This window comes from Ceratotherium simum, chromosome 35 (assembly GCF_057802395.1).
Source record: "Ceratotherium simum simum isolate JZ-2026a chromosome 35, ASM5780239v1, whole genome shotgun sequence".
Taxonomy (NCBI): domain Eukaryota; kingdom Metazoa; phylum Chordata; class Mammalia; order Perissodactyla; family Rhinocerotidae; genus Ceratotherium; species Ceratotherium simum.
Window position 1 is genome coordinate 14111772 of NC_141934.1, and position 25847 is coordinate 14137618.

A 25847-nucleotide genomic window follows, 5' to 3' on the forward strand; every position below is an offset into this window, starting at 1 on the left:
CTGGAGAGCTGGGCTCTGCCTGCGAGGCTGCTCTTCTAGCTGGCTCGCTGGTGCCCTGCAGGAAAGCAGCCCAGCGAGGCCAGATCTTTCTATGTTTTTTACAAGAGAAGCAGGACATTTTGTAGACATTTAGACTTTTTCAAAAGACCAAATCCCTCAATTCTTCAGTGTGGGCAGGTAATTAATGTATAGGAATATTTAAAAATGCTGGACCCATTTTTAGTCCGGACCCGAGTCAGTCTATGGCTGAATTCAGGCCATGCTGGCATGCCAGTTTGTTACCTCTGCATTTAGCAGTCGGGGAGCAGGGGGCCCGGATGATGATTTCTGGGGTCCCTAACAGGAAGGTGCACACAGGCCCCACCACCCCAGGTCGGGGGTCCCAAAGAGCACCCCCAGATTCGACGATTCACTAGGAAGATTTCCAGGACTCAGTATATAGTCGTGCTTCCGACTGTGACTCACAACAGCGAAGGGACACGAGCCCAGTCAGCAGAGGGAAAAGGCACGTGCAGGAAGTCCCGAGGAACCGGACGCAGGCTTCTGGGGGTCCTCTTCCGGTGGAGGCACATGGGATGTGCTTCATTCCCCCAGAAATGAGGTGTGACAACTGCGTGAAACGTCCAGTGGCTGTTAGAGACTCAGCGCCCAGGGTTTTCGTTGGGAGCTGGTCGCGGCACCCACTGCCAATCACTTACCAATACCCAGACTCCGGAATGAAAGCAGGTGCCTAGCATAAACCCCACAGCACAAACGATTTGGGCACAGTGAGCCTCCCTTATCATTTAGGGAGGGGTGGGCGCCCTCCCAGATCCATGTCCCGGGCACCAGCCAAGGGCCAGCCTTGCAAGCAGGTCTCCTCTTCGGGAGCGCAGCCTGGGGCCTGCTCTGTTGACTCTTCCCTGCCCCCCATCTGGTGAACAACCCCTCCTTCCCTGGCTCTCACCGCCCCAGGGGACCTGCTTGGATTTTCTCCTGGTGAGCAGCCAGTCTAGGGGTCAATGGCCGATTAAACTCTAATGGGCTGCTGTCCTGGGGGGAAGTTTTGGTTTCTGACCCTGTCCCGAGAGCAGGTTTGTTGGAGGGAGGTTTGTAGGAGGAGCAGAGGCCTGGAGGGTCTCAGAACCAAGCCTGCCCCTCACCAGCTGCCCAGGCCTGGTGCTTTCTGGGCAAAATTGGCACTGAGAGTGTTCATTCTCTGTGGCTGAGTTCACTACTTTGGGTTTACCTTGTAGGATTCTGACACCAGTTCCAAAGTGTGGGTTTTTCAACACCGTGACGCGATTCTCTGACACCAGCTGGATGTCCTACGATTTAACTCAATTCTGACACTGTCTTCCTGGAGATAGCGTCAGATCTCTCAGGTTAAGGGCTCAGCCCTACAAGACTGCCCCACCCACCCCACTTCAGATGCCAATTGCAAGTCCAGGTTGTCACCTGTACTTCTGACCCATGGGCTATAAATCAGAGGTTCCCACGACTCCCTCCTTGGGTTCCATTAATTTGTTAGAGCGGCTCACAGAACTCAGAGAAAGATTTTATTTACTAGGTTATCAGTTTATCATAAAAGGATATAACCAAAAAATAGCCAGGTGGCAGAGATGCATGGGGTGAGATTCCGAACACCAGACCTTCTGTCCCTGTGGAGTATGGGGCCCAGCACATGGATGCGTTCTGGTTCACCAACCCAGAAGCTTCCTGAACCACCCCCCTTTTGGGTGTTTATGGAGGCTTCATTACATAGGCACGATTGATTAAATCATTGGCTGTTGGTGATTGATTCTACCTCTAGCCCCTCGCTTCTCCCCAGAAATCAGGGGGTGAGACTGAAAATTCCAACCCTCTAATCAAGGTTGGTTCCCTTGGCAACCAGCCCCCCTCCTTAGGTGCTTCCCAAAAGTCACCTCATTAATGCAACAGAAGACACCTTTATCACTCTCATCGCTTAGGAAATTCCAAGGGTTTCAGGAGCTCTGTGCCAGGAGCAGAGACAAAGACCAAATATGTATTTTGTTTTATAAATCACAATATCACCCCTTGGGGACTGTGTTGGGAATGGACTTCATTGCATGCATCGTTCGTTCATTCATTCATTCGCTCACTCGTTGAGCCCTAGTCTACACCAGGTCCTGAGGAATCAGACGAGACTCCTCAGCCCCTGGCCCTGACCTCAGTCCCCCCACCCCCAATTTTAAGGCCCCCTTTGAGAGGACTCTAATGCTGATCTGGCTCACTGAAGCTTCCAGGGCAGGAACAGCGCCTGGGGCCCGACCTGCAAGCAGCTTCCTCATTCCCCACTTCCTGTGCCCCAGCAGGATGGCCGCGCCCATCAGTGTCACCAACCCCGACTTGCTGAGGCACAGCACCGAGCTCTTCATGGACAGTGGCTTTTCCCCGCTGTGCCAGCGGATGGGGGCCATGGTCGCCTTCAGGAGATTCGAGGATTTCACCAGGTACCCGGCATGGCCCCGTTCCCAAACACCCCGAGCAGAGCGGCGAGCGAGCTTCCCCTGATCCCCACCCGTTCATTTGACACGCAGGGTAGGGGCGGCCCAGACAGGTGGTGCAGAGAGTCAATAATGACAGGATGATAATATCATCGTAGCCGAGAGTGTGGGCTTTTGTGTCAGCCTGCCTGCCTTTGAATTCTGGCTCTGTGCTTCCTAACTGTGAGATTTGGAACAAATTATTTAACCTCTCTGTGCCTTAGTTTTCTCATCTTAGTTTTACAATAAGTGTAAGAGAAGGACCTACTTCACAGGTCACCAGGAAAATAAATGAGATAGTACATATTAAATATTGTATTTAAAGCATAATTAACATGTAAATAACATGCTCAATGAATGTCAGCTATCGGAACTATTGTTATCATTGCCCTTCTTTCACCCTGGTCCTGTGTATCACACACGGTGCTTGGATTATCTCGTATCTTCGCCGCAGCCTTAGGAGGTGTAGTGATTGCTTTTATTATTCTCAGTTGACTCATGAGGTGAGGTGAGGTTGTGAGGTCTCCCAGCCTGTGAAAGAGGGAGCCCAGCTGGTGCCCCGAAGTGTTGGGTTGGACGTTTTTTTTTCGTTCACGATCTCACATCACATAGGTTCATGCTTCCCTTTTGGGAAAGACCCCTTGAGTGGTGCCTTGGACCTAGTCGGGAACCAGGTAAGCTCTGCACAGAGCTGCAGGAGCTCACAGACTGGTGGTCGGGAAGAGGCAGGGCCCAGGTCTGGCCTAGGACCGCCTGGGGCAGCGGCCCCTCAGCCCTCCCTCTCTGTCCCGCGCCCCCAGGAACTTTGATGGAGTCGTCTCCTGCTTCGCCAACGTGCCCAAGGACGCGCCCCCCTTCAGCAAGGTGCACACTTCCCTGTACTCCGAGGATGACAGCAAGGTAAGCGTCTGAGCAGGGAGCAAGCTGAGGAGGGGACAAGCTGGGGCCCTGGGCCCTTCTACCACTGGGTCTTGGTTTTCTCTCCCAGAGCCACAGAGAAGAGCCAATCCACATCCTGAACGTGGCCCTGCAGTGCGCAGACCATCTCGAGGATGAGGAGCTGGTGCCGATTTTCCGGACGTTCGTGCAGTCCCGGGTACGTGGGGCATGACTCTGGTTTGGGCGACAGCTATTGTGTACGCTCAAGGACCGCAGCTGCAAACATGTGGAACAGTTCGGCGAGTGTGGGTGGTAGAAACAGTGGGAAGGTGCTGTGTAACCTCAGGCAGGTTGCTTTCCCTCTCTGATCCTTAGTCTTCCCATCTGTAAAAATGGGATGCTGAGACTCTTGGCTCATACATTTATCAATCTCCCAGGCATGCTGTCTGGCTGTTAGTTCTTTACCCTCCTAACTTGGTCTCAACTTCAAGAACACTTGGAAATTTTCAGTTGTTCTTTTTAATCTGTTTACCTGTATATGTTTTGTGTTCCCTGTATTATCCTGGTACGAAGGACACCTCTTAGGTCCTCTGACTTGGCGTCCCTCAGAGGACCTGGCCTGGTGCTTCCTGGACAGAAGTTGGGCGAATGAGGCCAGGTTGTGGAAACACCGTGAAAACTTAGGGACATTATTGTCAGTGGTTTACTTAGCCTGTAACTGATTCATCAGCAGCGTGATGATGCTCATTGTAGAAAATGTTTAAGGTGCAGACCAATCTGAAAAGCAGGTTTTAAAACAAAACCCCACCATCCAGAGGCAGCCACCGTGGAAGTTTTGGCATGTTTCCTCCAGCCTGTTTCTTCTTGGCACAGCTGATGTCCTCACTGGATTTTAGTGTGGCGGCCCGCCGCGTAGACAAGGTGACATCCGAGCTGGTGGGGAGCTCGCCTGCCCCTCCAACCAGATCAGACGACTCTCAGGATGTTTCAGGGTTCTTACCCGGAGAGGGCGCAGGGAGGCATGTTGGAATCACCTGTGGAAAGAGTGGGCGGTGAGGAATCCTGCAGTGTAGACGACTGTGCTGTGGGTACCACGTGTCTGTGGAAAGGAAGGAACCAGTTCTTTGAATACTGACCTGGAGGATATCCATGAGCTAGAAGAGGTTACATGTATGTATCTCTGTACATATAAATGTATTATATAGACATGTGTCATATATGGGTGTGTGTGTATGTATAAAACATAGGGAAGAGAGCAGAGCTAGAAGAACATACACCTACTAGGGGAAAGGAAAGACATTTTTTATGTTATATATTCCTATAGTATTTAAAATTTTTACATTAAGCAGATACGTATGTACACACTCACACACGTAAACATGCATATACATACACATTCACGCACGCACATGCACACATTCACTCACACCTTTAATTGAGAACCAGAAGTCAGGCTCCCAGTAACCAGGTTGGTCTTCCCACATTAGAATCCTCTTCATTTTGCACTTTATCCTGTTCTCTTTCCAACCTGCCTTCCATGAGGTATTCTTTTGTGTATGTCTACTTACCTCTTTCTGAAATGGGCCAAGACTATTCATTTCCCCTAACAATTTCCCTTATCCTGTGGACAAATTACTTAATAATATAGTTAAGTTTCATCTGTTCTTGGATTTTGTATAAATGAAATCATACAGAGTGTACTTTCTTGTGTCAGACTTTTTTAATAAGTTTTTTTTTAATATAACAGTGCCCCTCCTCACCAATGTAAAGATTTCGTGAAATGTTAAAAATGTATATATACATGTATATATATATTTTTATATAACAGCTTTATTGAATTTAATTCAATGCTACACTGTTCTGCCATTTAAAATGTACAATTCAATACTTTTTGGTATATTCAGAGTTGTGTAACCATCACTATGATACTTATATTTTAGAACATTCTCATACCCTCCCCCCGCAAAAAAAAACCTGTACCCATTAGCAGTCACTCCCCATTTTCCCCCAACCCAACACCCTCTCCTGCTGCCCTAGGCAGCCACTAATCTATTTTCTGTCTCTATGGATTTGCCCATATATTCTGGATATTTCCTATAAGTGGAATCTTTCAATATGAGATCTTTTGTGACTGGCGTCTTTTCACTCAGCATAATGTTTTCAAGGTTCTTCCATGTGGCATGGTGTATCAGTACTTCATTCCTTTTTGTGGCCAAATACTATTCCGTTGTGTGTTTGGTTTTTAATGCAGAAAAACATCCTGGTAGATTATGGCCTCCGAAGAATCACGTTCCTGATTGCCCAGCAGGTCAGTCGATTCTCAGTGCGTGTGTGTGAGTCTTTTCCATCCTTCAAGACTCAGAACCATCGATTTGACGTTTCCTCTGTAGGCTGGGGTGGAAGAGATCAATTGCTAGAGAAGAGACGGCTTTCCACATGATTCATTCTAGAAGCAGACTGGGTTGTGGTTAAAAATCACAAAGCAAGTAGACAAATTTTTAAATGAGTCTTGCTTGATTTAATTGTCTTTTTATGGATTTCTTTTTGCAGAAAGAATTTCCCAAGTTTTTCACTTTCAGAGCAAGAGATGAGGTATGACGAAAAGCGACGGTATTGTTCTCTTCTCTGGCATCTCTGATATTTAGGGAGAATAAAAGTCCCCAGTCCTTAAGGTATCTCCATATTCTAGAACATGCCACTTCTGTGTAGACCTCGGCCTTCCTCTGGGATTGTATTTCTGACGAGAGCCCCCTGTTTCCATGTAGAGCTCAGACCTCAAGCTTCCTGCCCTCAGCCTTTGCTACAGGTTTCTCTCTCCCATGGATAATTTTGTACTTGCTGGTGTACTCAGGAAGATGGTTCTCCTAACCTCTTCTTATGTTCTACTGGAACAGTGGTTGGCACACTGTGGCTTGCAGGCCGGCTGCCTGTTTTTATAAACAGTTTGATTGGAACATGGCAGTTCCCATTGGATCACGTATTGCTCACTGTGGCTTTCTTGCCCCAGTGCCAAATCGAGTAGTTGTGACAGATCATCTGTCCTCTGGCCCTTTAGGAAAAAGTTTGCTGATCCTTGTTGTAGAACAGGTGGGCTTGTTCCCAGCGTGGATTCAAGACGTCACCAAATTCAGTACTTTGTATTTTAATTTATCCAAAGCCTTACTTTTCTCGTTAAGACCCATCTTTTCTTGAGGTTCTTCATTTTCTCTTCAGTTCTGTATCCAGCACCGTCAGTCGCTGTCAGTTTCCACAAAGAAATCAGGAGTTAGTGGCCTCTGGAGAGATGCTCTGTGCTGTGACAGATAGAGAACAGCCTGGTTGTGCTGGCAGGTGCAGGGGACGAGCGAGGCTCACCCGGGAGTCGAGAGGCTTATGCCAGCACATCGGATTGCAGTGCCCATGGCTCTCCTCTGGCCCTTTGCAAAATCCCAAATCTCTTGAGCCCTGGGGTTGCTCACAATTAGGTGACACAGTGAATGCTACATTCCTGAGTGCTGAACTCAGAAACACTGGGGGTCTACAGGGCAGGGTGTGGATCAAGCAGGTGTGCTGCCCATGTCAAACTCCATGTGTCTGTCTGTCTTCTCTCTGGTTGGCCCCCAGTTTGCGGAAGATCGCATTTACCGTCACCTGGAGCCCGCCCTGGCCTTCCAGCTGGAGCTCAGCCGGATGCGCAACTTCGATCTGACCGCCGTGCCCTGCGCCAACCACAAGATGCACCTGTACCTGGGTGCTGCTAAGGTGAAGGAGGGTGCCGAGGTGACGGACCACAGGTTCTTCATCCGCGCCATCATCAGGCACTCGGACCTGATTACAAAGGTAGAATGCCGTGGTGGGGTTCTTTCTCCCTCTGAGCTTGTCCCTCACGCCTGCCCTTCGTTGAGTTCCTGCTCTGTGCCAGGTCCTGGGCTGCACACTGGGGATCACAGGGTGCCCTGGGCACACACAGCTCTGCCTTTGTGACACTCCAGTTTGGAGGGGGGAGGTGGACAGCAAAGTGGCCTCTTTTCATGTCCCGGGTGGTGGCACCTGGATCCATTTCTTGTGTCATGTGGATCTCTCCACATGAGAAGAGAATTGAGAGCATAGAAAGATACTGGTTTGTTAAGGGAATTTCTTGTGTTTGCTGGTGGAGCGCATGATCATTTTTCATTGATTCTTGCACTTAGAAAAGTAACCCATGATTATGTGTGAAAATTTCAAACAATACTGAAAACTGCCTTTAAAAATCAAGGAGAAAACCCAGAATCCTGCCACCCAGGGGTGAGCCCTGGGTTTGTGACCCTTTCCAGGCCTAATTCCATACATAGAGTTATGGGTGTAATGTTACAGATAGGAGCTCAGCGTGCACAAATCACTTGAAGGCTAGTTTTTTACTGGTCAGTTACTTGTAGACCTCTTTCCATGTTAATGAAGGTGATCTACTTCATGGTATTTCCTTGCATGGAGGTACCATGTGTGTGCAATGTTTTTTTACTAATCCTCCATTGATGGAAAGCTAATCTCAGTTTCTTGCTGCTTCAGTCAACTAGATATTTTAATAGGTTTTATTATTATTCAGGTATGATAAGGCCAACAGATCAGGAGACACATGCCATTGAGAAGATAGTTTGTTACCCACAGTCCCCAACAGGAGGGGGCACGCCATGCCATGGGGGCCACATGGGGAAGCACCAGGGTCAGTCAGGAGGCAGAGGGAGAGGGGGAAACCGTGGGTGAGAGGCTGTATGGTGGTTGCTGCAGGAAGGAATGGGTGAGGCAGGGTAGGCAGGCTTGTGATGGGCCTGTTTGAATAATTTCAGCAGGTTCTGGAGCACTGGGGCTGTTCCTGGTTGTCTAGTACCTGGCCCTGGGTGACTGGGGCAGGGGGATAGTGGCCCAGAGTGTGAGAACCCTGTATAGGAGGTGGTTGGGGGGTGGGCTCTGGATGGGTTGGTTTGCATTTGAAAAGCGTGCTCATGGGTGAGTTGTTTACTCTCTGTAGGAATTGGCTCACCCTGGGAGGGGCTGTCCCTCAGGGTCCGCAAGGCCTCAGTTGTCAAAGCATCAGAGTACAGAAGATAAGACGTGGTGCCCACACTGGGCAGCCTTTGACATCCCTGCACCTTGGCAGGCAGGGCTCCGCTGTTCTCCCCTGGCTCTCCTTTTGGAGGAGGAGAACGTGTTCTGTTCCCGCTGCCTCTCTGAGGCCAGGTTTCTGGCCACCCTGGAGCGGGCCCTGCGTCCCTTGCCTCAGCGGCTGCCCCTCCCACCTTTGGCAGGAAGCGTCCTTCGAGTACCTACAGAATGAGGGTGAGCGGCTGCTCCTGGAGGCCATGGACGAGCTGGAGGTGGCGTTCAACAACACCAGCGTGCGCACCGACTGCAACCACATCTTCCTCAACTTCGTGCCCACCGTCATCATGGACCCCTTCAAGGTCTCGCCTCTGGGGACTCTCCCCGGGATCTGGGTTCAACTTCTCCGGGACTTCTGCTTCTTCACACCATGCTGCTTGGGGTATTGTCTCCTGGCGCTCGAGACCCAAGTTCCAGGGTGCATATGTGTGTGTTTGAACCTCAGTTGCTGCAGGCAGAGAACAAAGCTTCTGTCGTTTAATTCTAGAGCCCTGTTTTAGCACTGCCCTTAGGACTAGCCGTGTTCTGATGTTCACCCTCCGTGGACATGCTTTACTTGTAGGACAACATGGATGTCCAAATGTCTTCAAAACAAAATTTCGTCCTCTCCCTGGTTCCAGGCTCTGTGGGGGACTCCATTGGCTGGTTCTTCATGAGCGGCCAGAGTTTATGGTGGTGATTCTGGGACGGAAGAAGTCCTGGTACATCAGCCTGGCATCTGTGGGGTGCAGAGGGCCCATGCCGATGCCCCAACTCCACTAGTCCACATAGTTCCCCGAAGAGAAAATGCACAGACTTGAGATGCATGATGGAGATAAAGACAGTGTAACATAGGAGCACCAGCTTTGTCACTTACCAGCTTCAGTTTCCTCATCTGTCAGTGGGGCATAAGAATGCCAGCCTCTCTGAGTAATTACGAGGATGAAATGAGATCATGAGCTTTAAATGCTTAGCCTGGTGCCTTTGGTGATTATTAGCTAGTTGCTGGATACATACTATGTCCCAGGCATTTTGCGTTCAGTGTGTCTCATTATTCCATTATTATCAGCTCTAGAAATAGTAGATACGAGTGCAGAGTGGGCTCTGAAGTTGGTATTGCTGTGGTTTGGGGCAGATCGAGGAGTCGGTGCGCTCCATGGTCATGCGCTATGGCAGCCGGCTCTGGAAACTCCGCGTGCTACAGGCTGAGGTGAAGATCAACATCCGCCAGACCACCGCCGACAGTGCTGCTCCCATCCGCCTGTTCATCACCAACGAGTCAGGCTACTACCTGGATATCAGCCTCTACAGAGAAGTCACTGACTCCAGATCTGGAAACGTAAGGCTGGGCGGGGCACTGGAGGTGTGAGTCCCAGCAGAGGCTGCTTGGGAGAGCAAGATGTCGGTGAAAACGGCATTCGGTGGCTGCCTTGCCTTGCCAAGCCGGATTAGGGCAGCTCCTCTGAGCTTTATGATAAACGTGTTAGCTTCTGAATGCCAGTTGTTCATTCCCCTGGGAAGGAGAGTGACTCCAAAGTTTAATCCATTGTAGGACCATATTTGGGATAAGATGTGGATACCATGCTTGATTATAGTGCAGCTTCCAGGCTGGTTCACTTAGGGAAATAGATATTTTCCCCAGCTGTATTTTAGAACAGACTTTCATGAAGTGAATCAAGTATTCTATTCACTGCCATTTTTATATATAACTTTTTATTTTGAAATAAAGACTCAAGAAGTTGCAAATGTAGTGCAAAGAGTTCCCATGTACCCTTCACCCAACTTCCCAAAGATAACATCTTACGTAACCGTAGGATGTTGTCAAAATGGGAAATTGACACTGGTACAGTACCGTGAACTCAAATGCGGATGTTATTCAGATTTCACCACTTTATATGCGTGTGTGTGTGTGTGTGTGTGTGTGTGTGTGTGTGGTACTCTGATAGTTCCATTTCTGGCGCCCTGCTCCCCCATCTCCCGCTGTCCCTCCTTGTTCTGGTGGTCCACAGTGGCAGAGAGGAATATGTGCTCTCCCAGGCACTGACTTTGTTGTGTGATGTGACGTGCTTTGCTTCCCCGCATTGTGTTTTCATTGAGGACTGGTAGAAGTAAATCGGGCAGGAGTGTGGTTCCCTGAGACTTGCCTCCCTCACTCTCTGTTTGCCTCTCCTTCTGGTCCAGATCATGTTTCACTCCTTTGGCAACAAACAAGGGCCCCAGCACGGGATGCTGATCAACACTCCCTACGTCACCAAGGATCTGCTTCAGGCCAAGCGGTTCCAGGCCCAGTCCCTGGGAACCACCTACGTGTACGACTTCCCGGAAATGTTCAGGCAGGCAAGTCCTGCGGTCAGACGCAGCACCCCCTCCCGGGTCCCTGAGGGACTCCACCAGAGCCACGCCACTCTGTCCTCAGTGACTCTTCTGAAGTCCCCAGTCTAGAGAACAAGGTCCTCACGAAGAAAAGGAAGTTAATATTGGCAATGACTTCATAGTATTTTTTTCTAAAATAAACCTAATTTTATCCTAATAATGAAAGTAATATAATATAGAAACTTCAGAAAATACAGGACAGTGGAAAGAAGAAAAAAGTAACTCATAGTTCCATGTCCTAAAGACAGCTTGCTTAACGTTTTGATGTGTTTCCTTCTGGTCTTTTAAATACTTGTTTATTAAGTACCTGCTACTTGCCAGGCACCATTCTAACGGTAGCTAGACCATGAGGAAGAGGATGGAGTCACTGCCTTTGAGGAATTTTTAGTCTACCTTGTTTTTTTATTTTTGGCTGAGGAAGATTCACCCTGAGCTAACATCCATTGCCAATCTCCCTCATTTTGCTTGAGGAAGATTCTCCCTGAGCTAACATCTGTGCCATTCTTCCTCTGTTTTGTATATGGGTCGCTGCCGCAGCATGGCTACCAACAAGTGGTGTAGGTCCACGCCTGGGAACTGAACCCGGGCTGCCGAAGCAGAGCGCGCCAAACTTAACCACTAGACCGTGGGGCCAGCCCCTAGTCTACTTTTAAAAAATAATGTTTGTTATGTTTTTCTGATTATTAAAGCATACATTGGAAATTATAGAAAAATAGGAATAACCAAATACAGTTTCACCCATATGTAATCTATCCACCATTGATGACTGCAATAACATTTTAGTGTGTTTCCTTCAGATATGTTTTCTATGCCTTTATTTTTCTATGTACCAGGGCCTTCAAAGTAGACTGAACACACTGACATTGGTGACATGGATGTCTCTTTTCATCCCCTCCATTGCATTGTGGATGATGTTCATGAAACTGAGGTCATGGACCTTCCGCTGTAGGCAGGAAGGCATCAGTTCACTTCAGGCGTAAGAGATGCAGAATAGGAGGAAAAGCTGCTGTCTAGGGTCATTCAGGCATGGGTTTGAATCCTGGATCTGTCCTTTGCTTCCTGTGTGTTCCTGGGCAAGTTCCTTTACCTCTCTGGGCCAGTTTCCTCCTCTGTAAAATGAGGATAATAATAGTACCTAACTCATAAGATTCTTAGGAGAAATATATATAAAATATTCAGTAGGTGCCTAATAAATGGAAACTTGTATGATTAAGAATGCCATAGTCTGTATTCTTTTCCTCTGACCTCAGGGTCATAGGGTAAGAAACAGACAAATCAGGAGCAAATCCATCTCCTTTCTTTCAGATACAGGAACAGAATACTAAATTTGAAAACTTAGACAAAATGGAAAATTTCCAAGAAACATATATCCTATCAAGAGGGACTCAAGAAGAAATAGAAAAGCTAAATAGATTATAAGCATTAAAGACGTTGAATTAATAGTTTAAAAAGTCTGTCCACTAAAATTGGGCCCAGATGATTTTACAACAATTTCTGTCAAACCTTCAAGGAACATATAATTCCCTTTGTATACAAGTTGTTTAGAGAGCAGGAAAAAAGGGGATGCTTCTTAACTCATTTTATCAGGTTATTACTACCTTAATATTAATCCCAGATAAGAACCTTAGGAGAAGGGAAACTTATCTCATTTATGAACATGGACACAAAAATCATTAAAAAAAATTAGCAAATGAAATCCAGAAACAGTTTTTTAAAAGAATTTAGACCAAGTAGGGTTTATCTTGTGACTTCTTATATGATTTGATATTAGGAATTCTATTCATATAATTTACCAGATTAATAGAATAAGAAAAAACTTAAATTTCTAAATAGGTACAAAGAAAGTATTTGACAAGACAGCATCTATTTATAATAAAAACTTCTAGTAAATTAGGAATAGAAAGGAATTTGTTTATCTTGACAAAAGATATCAACCTGAAATTAATAGCACCTGTTGGGGGCCGGCCCCGTGGCTTAGCAGTTAAGTGCGCACGCTCCGCTACTGGCAGCCGGGTTCGGATCCCGGGCACGTACCGACGCACCACTTCTCCGGCCATGCTGAGGCCGCATCCCACATACAGCAACTAGAAGGACGTGCAACTATGACATACAACTATCTACTGGGGCTTTGGGGAAAAAAAAAAAAGGAGGAGAATTGGCAATAGATGTTAGCTCAGAGCCGGTCTTCCTCAGCAAAAAAAAAAAAAAAAGGAGGATTAGCATGGATGTTAGCTCAGGGCTGATCTTCCTCACACACACACACACACAAAAAATAGCACCTGTTGGGGAAATATCAGAAATATTCTTTTCAAAGACAAGTACAGGACAGAAATATCCATTATCACTACTTCTGTTCAACATTTTTTATTGGAGTTCCTGGCCAGTGCAAAAAGACAAGAAAAAGAAATAAAAGGTATAAAGACTGGAAAGAAAAAAGCAAAATGTTGCTTTTTGCAGATGATAGAAATGCCTATATAAGAAATCCAAGAGACTCCATGGAACCAATTAGATAATACAGCAAGACTGCTAGATACAAGATCAGTATACAAAAATTAATTGCATTCTCATAGACCAGCAGTAATTGTAAAATGTGGTTGGAAAAAAAATGCTGTTTACAATATTAAGCTCAATTATAAGGTTACCTGGGACTAAATCAAAAAACATACAAGACCTTTATGGAGAAAATTTTAAAACTTTATTGAAATACTTTAAGCCTAAATAAACGGAGAGCTATGTCACGCTCATGAATGATGGGAAGATTCACTATTGTAAAGATATTAGTTCTGCCTAAATTAATAAATTCCGTATAATTCCAGGGGTTTTCTGGTGAAACTTAAAAATTCATATGGAAAAGCAAAAGCCCATGAACAGCAAAAACAATTTTGAAAAAGAACAAAGTCAAGAGGGCTCGTCTTAGCAGATGTCCTTAATTTTAAAGCAGCAATGTACTTAATACATTGTAGTGTTATGGTAATAGAGCTAGACAAATAGACCCACAGAGTACAATAGAGCTGAGACTCAGACCCACTCATAAACAGAACCTCGACAAAATGCAAGGGGGGATTGTGAATCAAGGGAATGAACCCCACTAAAAGGTATAAGGAAATTGCTTATCTAATCAGAAAAAATAAATTTTGATTTCTACCTCATCCAGCATACAAAAATAAATTTCAAGAGGATTAAACCCACTACGAGTCAGTTAAAAGCATAAATTTTAGAGGAAAAGACCCACAAATTTGATTACATTAAATTTTAAAAGTTCTTTATGCAAAAGAGAAAAGATAAGTGCCAGATTGGGAGAATATGTTTCGATGCCTACTACCAGCAAGGGATTAGAACTAGATGATCTACAGAGCACTAATAAATCAATTAGAAAAAGACAAGCAAAACTATAAAAAATATAGGGAGGAGTTATAAACAGGAAATTGGCAAAAAAATAAACTCACCTGTTCAATAAACCTCACTTGGAGTCCTGTGGAGTACAGATCAGGACCACAATAAAATTTCACACCAAGAAGATGGATTCAAATATTTGACAAAACTAAACATTGGCAAGTATATGGAGCAAAGGAGTTCTTACACATTCTTACTGGAACTGTAAAGGACTTCCCAACATTTGATAATATCAAGTAAATTTCAAGTGTCACATGCTCTACGTCCAGGCAATTCCACTCTTAGGTATATACCTGGTGAACTTCTCACCCATGTTTGTAAAGGACCATAAGAATGTTCATTATAGCATTATTGGTAATACTGTAGAACTGTAAACAACCCAAATGTTCATAAAAAGAGTTATGAACACATAAATTGTGATATATGGAAATAGAGAAAATGAATAAACCAGAGCTAAATTGATCAATATGGATAAATCTCCCAAACATATAGGAGAGTTGAAAAACCGAGTTGCGGATGGACATGTCCAGTGCAATACAGTTTTATGTAAAGTTGAAGTCATGCAGAATAATACTACATGTTTTAAATGTGTGCGTACATGAGGAAATAAAAATCTACAAACATGCGCAGGGCTGGTAGACAGAAATTCAGGATAATGGTTACTTGCGGGTAGGTGGATGGGGAGGGGTACACCAGGGGCTTCACCCGCATTTTTCATATTTCTTTTAAAAAAATCGTAAGCAACTATGGAAAAATTATGATTTGACAACACTACGAGATGGGTGCTTGGGTATTTATTTATTATTCTGCATGTTTTTCTGTGCGCTTTAAATAGTTCACGATTTAAAAAGAAAGAACTAGAAAATGTGCCTCCCTGCTGATGACTTCAAGGTTTGCTCTTTCCTCCCCTCTCCCCAGGCTCTCTTTAAACTGTGGGGGTCCCCAGACAAGTACCCCAAAGACATCCTGACATACACTGAGCTAGTGCTGGACCCTCAGGGCCAGCTAGTGGAGATGAACCGACTTCCTGGTGGAAACGAGGTAAGAACTCAGCAGAGCCCGGTCCCTGGCTGGACTCACCCTTTCAGAAATCTCCCCCTGAGGAAGCAAACCTGTTTTCCTTGGGCTTTCATCTACTCGCCAGGTGGGCATGGTGGCCTTCAAAATGAGGTTTAAGACCCAAGAGTATCCCGAAGGGCGGGATGTGATTGTCATCAGCAACGACATTACCTTCCGCATCGGATCCTTTGGCCTGGGAGAAGACTTGCTGTACCTGCGGGCGTCCGAGCTGGCCCGGGCAGAGGGCATCCCCAAAATCTACCTCGCAGCCAACAGCGGGGCCCGCATCGGCCTTGCAGAGGAGATCAAACACATGTTCCAGGTGGCTTGGGTGGACCCCGAAGACCCCCACAGAGTACGTCACAAAGCGGGTGTGGTGGTAATTCCACTCAGCTGGCACTACATTTTCAGTGGGGGTCGTAGCACCCACAAGGGGGTAAAACAATCTTATTACATACTCTTCATATATAAAGTACAGGTATCCATACAGTATATAAACAGGCATACAGTGTGGTATATTAAAATTTCATGGGAGGGGATGGCAATTAGGAAAATATGTCTAAAAGGGCTCCTTAGGGGAACGATAATGAAAAAATGAGCTAATGAGCTCATATATATGTTATATATAGTGTATATATTAGTGAGCTAATATATACTGAGCATCACCTGAATGCAGTGTACACTGAGAGTGCAAAGGTGAATAATACATAGGCCTTGTCCGCAGAGAGTTCTTAAAAATCATCCAGAGACATATAGATGCCAGCTACAATAAAAGATAAAATGAATGAGAGAAAAGACACGCGTTTTGTGATTGTGAAAATGCAGGGGACAGAGTCATTCTTTGCAACTAGAGCATGCATTCTCAAGGGGGTGATGTTTCCCCCCAAAGGGGGCAAAAATTATTCTTTTCATGTAAAAAGCATACACATACACATATAAACACACATATTTATACGTACATACACATATTACATAAACAATATATCTATAATAAAATTTTATGAGAGGAGGCTGGCAATAAAGAAAAAACAATATCTGAAAGGCTCCTTAAGGGAGGGATAATGAAAAGACGACTGAGAAACACTGCCTCAGAGAGACCAGAAAAAATGTGAGGTTGTGTTGTAAGGATGAGTGGAAAGCCCTTAGCACAGAGCAGACCTTCAGTTTATAGCTGTTGTTAATATGGTATTAACATCAGACATGTTAACATGTGAATAACACGTTGTTAACATGTTATTAACATCCGCCCCGACAGTGTTGACATTTTTTGAAAAACAGTGGCTCTCCAGTGCAGGAAACTGGGTTCAGACCTCACTCGAGTATATTTTTTTAAGGGATTCAAATACCTGTACCTGACCCCACAAGACTACACCAGAATCAGCTCCCTGAACTCCGTCCATTGTAAACACATCGAGGAAGACGGAGAATCCAGGTAAGTAACTTATCAGGCAGCTCCCTCATTTTGCCTGTGGCTAATTTCAGCTTCTAGTGGGGCATCGTCTCTTTGCCTCCTGGCTTGTGGCGATATTTTCAACAGGGTGCTGGTGTTTGTACAGTGGGACCCCTGAGCTTCCGGGCACTGATGCTTAAATACCTGGGGCATTCTCCAGGGTGAACCCATCCTTGTCTTTCCAAAATGAGTCACGCCTTTCACAAAAATTGCATATCACACAGGGAGAATTAGATTGGATTCCCTTGATGTCCTTGGAGCTGCAGGCTCACATTTTATGACCAAATTAGCCAGCCTGACGCAGTGATGATTTGGAGAGCTGGGAAGGCGTGGGCAGGGCTGGAGGCGGCTCTGTGAGAACATCAAAGGATGCCAGCTGTCTTCTCCAGGGAAAGTTGTATTTTTTTTTAGCGAGGTTGACTAAATCGTAATTTCCCAGACTGGGTTTTCTGAAATGTTAGTGGGAGGGAGGAAAAATTTCCATAGTCAAGTAAGTTTGGGAAACACAAGGTCACATGAGATCTAACTAGCATCTTTACTGCAGGCCTTCTCAGAACATTTAATGTGCTAAAGTACGTTGTGAACCTCCAACAGGGGTTAGGCTGTACAGAGTCTCTCACTTATATGGCCATGAAATCTTGACTGACGGATTGAGAACTAGCGGCTTCCCATGTATACCCCTATCTCTCTGCAGACCAAATGCTATTCTAGATTGCTTTTGGAGGAATGTGGGGTGGGGATGACATTTTATTAAGACAGCCTCCGAACGGACAGATGTCTTGGGTTGAGGGGTGGTAATTATTGATGCTGACTTTGCCCTTCTAGAAGCGTTAGGGCCAATTGTGAGGGTTCTAGATCTCGGCTTTCATTCCACCTCTGGAATGGCTTTATCGCCTTCCAGTCCGTCACGTTGCTTGTCCCTCCTGCCTCAGGTCCTGGGAAAATGCATCAGCCTTGGATTTTTCTGGACTAGATCTCAGTCTTTAACTTGTGATTGGTTTTGAAGGTATGTCATCACAGATATCATTGGGAAGGACGATGGCCTGGGCGTGGAGAATCTGAGAGGCTCAGGCATGATTGCTGGGGAGTCCTCCCTGGCTTATGAAGAGATCGTCACCATCAGCTTGGTGAGTCTCCTCCTACTTGATTTTCTTTAAGACATTTTTATTTTTATTATAGAAACTTTAAAACAGTCACAAAAGTAAAGAGAATTGATAAAGAGCCCCATGTGCTCATCACGCAGCTCCAACAATATCAGCATATAGCCGTTCTTGCATCCTTAATCTCTCTGCCCCTTGTTCTGGAATATTTTAAAGCAAACCCCCATCATATCTTTCTATTTGTAAATACCACAGTGTGGATCTTTAAGAGATAAAGACTCTCTCCCACCTTGTACATAACCATAATACTATTATTACACACAACAACATCAATGACGATTCTTTAATAGCATCAGAACCCAGTTCGGGTTCAGTTTTGTTTTTTTTGTTGTTGTTGTGAGGAAGATTGGCCCTGAGCTCACACCTGTGCCCATCTCCCTCTATTTTGTACATGGGACGCTGCCACAGCATGGCTTGATGAGCGGCGTGTAGGTCTGCACCCAGGATCCGAACCCGTGAACCCCAGGCCACTGAAGCAGAGCACATGAACTTAACCACTATGCCACTGGGCCGGGCCCTTGGCTTCAGTTTTAATAGTAATCTCAAAAATATCTTTTTATAGTTGGTTTGTTTGAATCAGAGTCCAATCTCCTCTTATTTAACAAGTATTGGCTATTTAGAAGAACTTTTGTTGGATTTTTACTGGTATTGATTATCTTGCCCCCTCCCCACTTGGGCTTTCCAAAAATATTTTCTATTTCTAATAGGAGGAGGAGGGGGAATAATACTTTTTAATGTAAACTGTCAGTCAAGACCTTGTTTTTACAGTCAGTGTTGGAGCTTCAGTTTCCAAGGTGGAGAACGCTGGCCACGAGTGTCTCCCTTAGGCTTGTTTTCTAGATGTCGTTTATATATACATTTTATATATATTTCAAAATAAAAAGATATATATGTATTTTGGAATATATAAATGATATACGTATATCTTTTATATCTATCTGTCTTTTTATTTTGAAATGGTTTAAGACTCACCAGAAGTTACAAGCTGGTATAGAGAGGTCCCATGTACCCTTCACCCAGGTTCCCGCATGACACTGTCTTATGTGACCATGATACATTATCAAAGCCAGGACATTGACATCGGCACAATACTCTTAACTCAGTACACCAGTTTCACACGCACTCCTGGCCATCCTTGTGGCTCTCGAATGACCAATCTCAGAAGAGTTACACACATGCCTCTTGAGGCAAGAACCAGCACATTCCGTGTCTGCTGTCTGTCTTGATGGCACTCTTCTTCGTTAACTGCATTCTTTCTGGATAGGAAGCCAAGGTCACGGGAGCCTGTAGAACAGGCTTTGCTCTGCTGTTTGGCCCCGAATCAGGTTGCCAGTGGCCAACCTGTAGCTTCCATTTGTGCCCAGCGAGTTCGTGGGCTGTCCCCGCGGGGGCGGACAGGGCATGCCACCCTCGGGAATCCAGAAGGGATCCTGTCTCCACAGGTGACCTGCCGAGCCCTTGGAATCGGGGCCTACTTGGTGAGGCTGGGCCAGCGAGTGATCCAGGTGGAGAACTCCCACATCATCCTGACAGGGGCAGGTGCTCTCAACAAGGTGACCTCAAGGGGCCCGTGTGGGGTGGGGCATCGATTCAACATTCCCATTGTCCCCACGTGGGGGATTTTCTCAACATGAAACCAGTTTCATACCTCCTGATGTAAGAGCTATTTTTTCCAATTTGCAGTCATCTGGGCCTCTTATGAGCCCCCAAAAAAACAGTATTAGGCTCTTCTGGTGGAACTAACTCTCTGTATTACCGACATTAAATTTTTAAAAATTATTAAAATGGCATTACACATTGCAGATAATTGAAAAATGAGAAAAAAAGTAATGTTGCCCCTATAATTTGTGTTTCACTCTCATCCTATGCCTTTACGTGGTTAGACGCCTAGTGAATGTACACTTTGCCATTCTGCTTTTTCACTGTGTTAAAACGTTTTCCACATTGCTACAAAACCTCATAATATAGTGTCTGCTAAAATCTCACTGAGGGTCTCAGAGTCTGGCCCTTGGGCCAGCAGCATCGGCATCTCCTGGGGACTTGTTATAAATGCAGATTCTCAGGCCCCACCAGCGACCTGCTGAATCAGAAACACTAGGTTGGGTTTTGCTTTTGAGATAACCAAAGTGATCAGCGGGATCACTGGTTCTCAAATTGGGCCGTGTAGTGAAATACTGATGCCCGAGTCCCAGCCCCAAAGATTCTGATGTGATTGGTCTGGGTGCAGCCTGGGCGTCAGGATTTTTGAAAGCTCCCAGGTGATTCTCCCATGCAGCCAGAGTTGAGGACCACCGAGGGAGATGATTTCCAAGCAGGTGGAAGGGCCCCTGGCTGGGCAGGACCTTGCTAACCCTGCTGCGTCAAAGCAGGTCCTGGGCAGAGAGGTTTACACGTCCAACAACCAGCTGGGTGGCGTGCAGATCATGCATTACAATGGCGTCTCCCACAGCACCGTGCCAGACGACTTCGAGGGCGTTTATACCATCCTGGAATGGCTGTCCTATATGCCAAAGGTGCAGTATGCCCCACCACCCCCCGCAGCTGGGGGCCTAGAAGACTCTGTGTCAAGTTCATCTGCTGGGTGGTGTGGGAGCGTGGGGAGCAGGCAGCACTGCACATGTGGCTGGGGGTAGTTTTTCTTTACTCCTCCCTCCTTGCCTCTCTGACACCCCGCCCTGTCCTAGCTATTCGTTGCCTTTTTTTTTTTTTTTTGAATGCCATTGTATGGATGTTATCTGTTGATCCTTTAGAAAGAGGTGGTGGGGCTGGTCTGGTGGCATAGCGGTTAAGTGTGCACTCTCCACTGCGGCGGCCCGGGGTTCACAGGTTCGGATCCTGGGCATGCACCAACGCACCGCTTGTCAAGCCATGCTGTGGTGGCGTCCCGTATAAAGCAGAGGAAGATGGGCACAGATGTTAGCCCAGGGCCCATCTTCCTCAGCAAAAAAAAAAAAAAAAAAAGGATTGGCAGCAAATGTTAGCTCAGGGCTAATCTTCCTCACAAAAAAAAGAAAAAAGAGAGAGGTGGCATTGCCTCTCATCAAAAGAGGTAACATTGGACAATACAAAATTCTCAAGTTTTGCAATCAGGCTGGATTCAATTCCTGGCTTCCTCCCCGGTAGCAATCAGACCTTGGGACAGTCTCTGAATCTTTCTGAGCCTCAGTATCTTCACCTGTGAAATGGGAACAACAATAGCACCTACCCCAGGGTGTTATCATGATGGTTACGTGAAATGGTGTTTAGAGCCCAACACTTGGTAGGCCCTCACTGCAGGCTACTTGTGATTGTGCTGATGAGCTAGTTCGGGTTGGGCTTCTGCTGCATAACCAGGTGTAATCATAGAGGAGAGAAGTGCAAAGAGCGGACTGCAGGCGTTATTGACAAGCCCTGGAGACTGAGCTGGAGACCTGGCTTTCTCTTCTAGGATAACCGCAGCCCCGTCCCTATCATCACACCCACTGACCCCATTGACAGAGAGATCGAATTCCTCCCATCCAGAGCACCCTACAACCCCCGGTGGATGCTTGCAGGAAGGCCTCACCCCTGTGAGTCCAAGTGCTTTGCGTGAGACGTGGGTCTTGGGTTTCTTTCTGGGCCTGGGAAAAGGAGCACATGGGTAGAAGCATGATGTTCGATCGGATATCCCCGAGGGGTGCACCTGAGATCAGAGGCAGGGGGATGCAGGAATTGAGATTTTACTCTATGAATTTCCTGAGCTCTTGACCAAGAAGGGGTGGGAACAGCCTCCGGTTTCTGGAGCTGATGGATGGAGGTGAAGGGCAACAGAGGTTGAGGCCTCTCTCCCCAAGCTGCCCCAGGGTTACGCAGGTGGTAAGTCCAGTGCTGAAACGTGAGAGCGTCAAAGAAAACACTGCCTCTCCCCAGCCCTCTCGCTCTTTCTCTAGTTGGCTAAGCCTTAATAAAGTAATCTCCGTGAGTTTACCCAGGACAGGCAACTTAGCCTCCTCTACACACAGACACACGCATACACATGTGCAGACACATGTGTAGAGGTGCACACACACGTGCGATCACACACACAAGCTTGCACACACACATTCTCTCTGTCTCTCTGAAAGGGGCAGATTGGTCTCCTGGAGGTATATGATTACATTCTGAGCAACCAGACCACAGCCGGAAAACTGAGCTCCCCCCGTCACCATAATCCCGAGTCTAGAATTTCACATGCTGCCAACCTTAGAAATCGGCCTGCTCGTCCAGCTGCGTGGTGCAGGAGACGCGCCCATCAGGAGCGTGCCAGGCTCTCCCTGCAAAAGAAGCCCCGTGGCTTGCTTCTCTCTTCTCCATTTCTCTTGGGCTTTCTCGCCTGTGAGCACTGAGGGGGCTTGCTTTATCTTGATTAAAAGATGTCTGATTGATTACCGACGGTTTTCTCCGTCTAGTCAGGCCAGTCCTCTGGCAGACACTGAAGTTGGGCTGCTTCATTCCCAGGAGCCCAACCTCCCATACCGCAGCTTGAGACCCCTTGTGCTGCCTGGCTTCTCTGGTCCAAACCAGTCATTTACACCACGGTGTGATTCGAGTCACCATTGCCTCTCCAGGGATGGTGGTAGTTGGCATCCTCGTATTCTCTCTCTCTGGGAAATTGAAGACTTTCTTCCCAGTTACATGGTTATTAAGCTGCAGCCAGCAGGTTGGGGATGAGTTTTTTGGGGCAGGTGGTACCTTCCTGAAATCTCTCCTTCCGAAGGTGTTCATCAGCTCTCTTTGCCTTGTGGGAAGAAAAGGCAGAGACCATGACTAGGACCTCTGTGTGTTTGACGTTGGCGGGAGTTGATGTAGTTGGATGTTCCATATGCACTGAATTCCTGACTTGGTGTCTTTTCTGAAGCCCTGTTTTTTTGTTGTCTTTTTTTGGAAGGCAGTTGGGATCTGTGTGGTTTTCCAGGGAAAAAGGTCTTTGGGCTGTCAAGATCAGGCTGTCCTTAGAGAGAATGCAGGGCAGTCTGCCCCTCCAAGTGGACCCTGGGGCCCCTAATCAACCCAGCCCCTCAGCCTGGGCTTCTGTCCTTCTGCCCACAGCTCTGAAGGGATCCTGGCAGAGTGGATTCTTCGACCAGGGCAGTTTCAAGGAAATCATGGCGCCCTGGGCCCAGACTGTGGTGACGGGAAGAGCAAGGTAACTTGCACAATGGGGCAGGCTGCACACACCTGGCCTCCCCAGGCATTGGGGCTCCCAGGTGCGAGGCCAGGTGATTCATTCCTCCCAGATGGCCCCCGGGCTCACTTTCTTCTTGGCCCCAGGATTTTCTGAAAGAAAAACCAGTTTGGAGGATGGTTTTCTGGATGATGAACTTCTTTATAAAGTCTGGATTTGTCTGTGGCCTTAGGAGTCATCTCTGCCAACTTCTTGCTGGGGCCGGGACCCTTGTCTTAGAGTTCTCCCCTGGGGCAGGGCTCCCCAGCCACAGGGACCGCAGACCCCTTTGAGAATCACAAGGTGGCCCTGGGTGCTCTCCCCAGAAAACGGCACAGACACTCAAAACTGTGAAGCCCATTTCAGGAGGGCCACAGGCAGGCAGCCCTGTTGTGTGCCACAGCTGGTGGAAGGCGTAACTGCTCGAATGCTTGCCACTGAGCCGCTCGCCCCTCAGCCGGGTAGCCCTCATCTTTTTAGACGGCTCCAGCTTCCCAAAAGTTGCTCCCTGGAAGGAGCCCAAAGCAGCATCCTCGTAATCTACCACTCGGGTTCCTGGCGTGATGTGGTTGCTGCCAGTCCAGACTCTGGAGCTGGACCTGAGGTCAATGCCCTGCTCTGTCACTTGCCCTCTCTGGGCCTGCACCTCCTCATCTGTAGCTGCTGGCCACATGTGACAATTCAAATGTAAATGAGTTAAGTTGAAAGAGGGTGACGTATTCAGTTCCTCGGTGGCACTCGCTGCATCTCGTGTGCTCAGTAGCCACGTGCAGCTCACGGCTGCTGTACCGGACAGCGCAGATAGAGAACATGGCCAGCATCCCAGAAAGTTCTAGTGGACGGCGCTGCTTCAGTCCCTGCACCGGCCTGACCCTCCCCCCACCACGACAGCTGTTGCCCCGAGAAGGGCTCCGTCCAGCAGGCCCTTGCCAGCTTGTCGGGGCCTCGTACTGCTTGGCAGCTGCGGCTTTGCCTGCCCGTAGAACAAGCTGCCGGAGCGCAAACAGCCTTCTCCTCTGTATGCCCTCGCCCGGGCCATCGTGCCCCCCCAGACGCCCGTGGAATGCCAGCAGCGCTGGCTGGACCCCTCTGCCCCGAGCCCGCGGGGGTGCCGCCCAGCGCCCGGCTCACCTGTGCTCCGCCTTGCAGGCTGGGGGGCATCCCTGTCGGAGTGATCGCTGTGGAGACGCGGATGGTGGAGGTGGTGGTGCCTGCAGACCCTGCCAACCTGGATTCCGAGGCCAAGGTGAGGGGCCCGGGCTCCGGGGATGCTCTTTAGCTGGCCCACCCCACGGGAGTGGGTCCTGCGTGGTCACATGCCTGCCGGCAGCACTCTCTCTGTGGGGTGCATAATGTTCCCTGCTCTGTTCCTTCTTCCTCAGAGGATGACAGGGCTCTAGGAATGCCTCCTGCCTTTCGCCCCGCCCCTGTCGCTGTGTCTAGGGTGAACCAAGGCACATACTAGGAGGAGCTCAGAAGTCGGAGGGCGGGTACCAGGACTGGCTTTGCCACTGATGCAGTGTGGCCTAGACTAGCTTGGGGCATTTCTGAGCCTGTGAATGGGGCAACAGGAACCTCCTTGGGCTGCAGTGTGAGGGTCCTTAGCAGAGCTTTCGGCCCTCCCTGAGCCCTGGCTCTGGTGTTGGTGCCAGCGCCAGTCAGATTGCCCACCCGTCCCCGTGTCCTGGGGCTGCTCTTGCACAGAGGAGTCTGATCCAGCCAGGCCCCTCTGTCCTCCAGATAATCCAGCAGGCGGGCCAGGTGTGGTTCCCAGACTCGGCCTACAAGACGGCCCAGGCCATCAAGGATTTCAACCAGGAGAAGTTGCCCCTGATGATCTTTGCCAACTGGAGGGGATTCTCGGGTGGCATGAAAGGTAAAGCCGCCTTCCCGTGGGTGCCCCGAAGCTGTGGGGTCCGTACCCAGGACAGGGCAGCCCCCTCGGGGTGGCGATGAGGTCTTTCTATGTATGGTCCCATCGTTATCTTAGGCAAGTCCCCCCACACCCTGAGGACGGGAGCAGTTCAGGTAACATCAGCCAGTTTTACGGATGAGGAACTGAGGGTTCTGGGTGTGACTTGCCGGAGGTCACACTGTGAGTGGCAGGGCAGGGAGGGGCAGCCCCAGGAAGCTGCCCAGTGACCTGGGCAGTCACCTCCTGGCTCGGTAAGATGAGAAGGTGCTCCTGCCCTGCCTTCCTTAGAGAGCCGCTGAACCTCAGTGACCCGACAGTTGTGCAAGCACTTTTTAAGCCACCGAGCACACTTCGAGATTCAGTGGCTCTCAGCGGGGTGTTGAGGAAAGAGCCAGACTGGGAGGTGGGCAGGCCTGGTGTGAATTCTTAATAGCTGGGTGACCTCTCTGAGCCTCACTTTCCCTCCTCTGTGAAGGGGGTAAGAATAGGACCAACCTCAGAGGGTCGAGGTGAGGTGTTGATGAGCTGATCACAGGCACCTGCTGTTTGCTTCAGTGTGGTTATGGTGGATTTTATTATTGTATTATTGTTAGCACCTGGGGTGCCTGGCACCTGGAGGAGTGCCTCTCGGTGGAAAATAAGGGCCACGCTACCTGTGGGCAGGAGGCAAGGGCCTGTGTTATTGTTGGGGAGGGTTCCATGTGCTAAAAACAGCGAGACTGGGCAGGGGCAGTCAGGCATCTCAGAGTCAGAGCAGAAGGAATCTTAGAGCTCATTTCTTTCTACGCCTCCTTTTACAGATGGGGACACTGAGACCCAGACAGAGTGACTTGTCCAAGGTCACATGGCCACTTAGCGCGAGATCTGTGCACGGGCC

General features: G+C 47.9%; 1 protein-coding gene across 11 annotated transcripts in view; it reads left to right on the forward strand.

The window, feature by feature from the left end:
• ACACB (acetyl-CoA carboxylase beta) overlaps window positions 1-25847 on the forward strand; it is a 99333-nt gene that overhangs the window by 66731 nt on the left and 6755 nt on the right. For 7 of the 11 annotated variants that reach the window (XM_087424062.1, XM_087424061.1, XM_087424059.1 and 4 more), the window contains 19 exons: window positions 2313-2453; window positions 3287-3386; window positions 3475-3582; window positions 5617-5673; window positions 5916-5957; window positions 6969-7184; window positions 8627-8782; window positions 9595-9798; window positions 10641-10796; window positions 15144-15266; window positions 15370-15639; window positions 16619-16716; window positions 17741-17861; window positions 19337-19447; window positions 20264-20407; window positions 21322-21442; window positions 22941-23037; window positions 24205-24301; window positions 24796-24931. In XM_087424062.1, the coding sequence (XP_087280188.1) occupies window positions 2313-2453; window positions 3287-3386; window positions 3475-3582; window positions 5617-5673; window positions 5916-5957; window positions 6969-7184; window positions 8627-8782; window positions 9595-9798; window positions 10641-10796; window positions 15144-15266; window positions 15370-15639; window positions 16619-16716; window positions 17741-17861; window positions 19337-19447; window positions 20264-20407; window positions 21322-21442; window positions 22941-23037; window positions 24205-24301; window positions 24796-24931 (2498 nt within the window). Of the gene's footprint in view, window positions 1-2312; window positions 2454-3286; window positions 3387-3474; window positions 3583-5616; window positions 5674-5915; window positions 5958-6968; window positions 7185-8626; window positions 8783-9594; window positions 9799-10640; window positions 10797-15143; window positions 15267-15369; window positions 15640-16618; window positions 16717-17740; window positions 17862-19336; window positions 19448-20263; window positions 20408-21321; window positions 21443-22940; window positions 23038-24204; window positions 24302-24795; window positions 24932-25847 lie in introns of those variants that run through there. The other 4 variants (XM_087424060.1, XM_087424066.1, XM_087424063.1 and 1 more) reach the window with 3 other exon arrangements.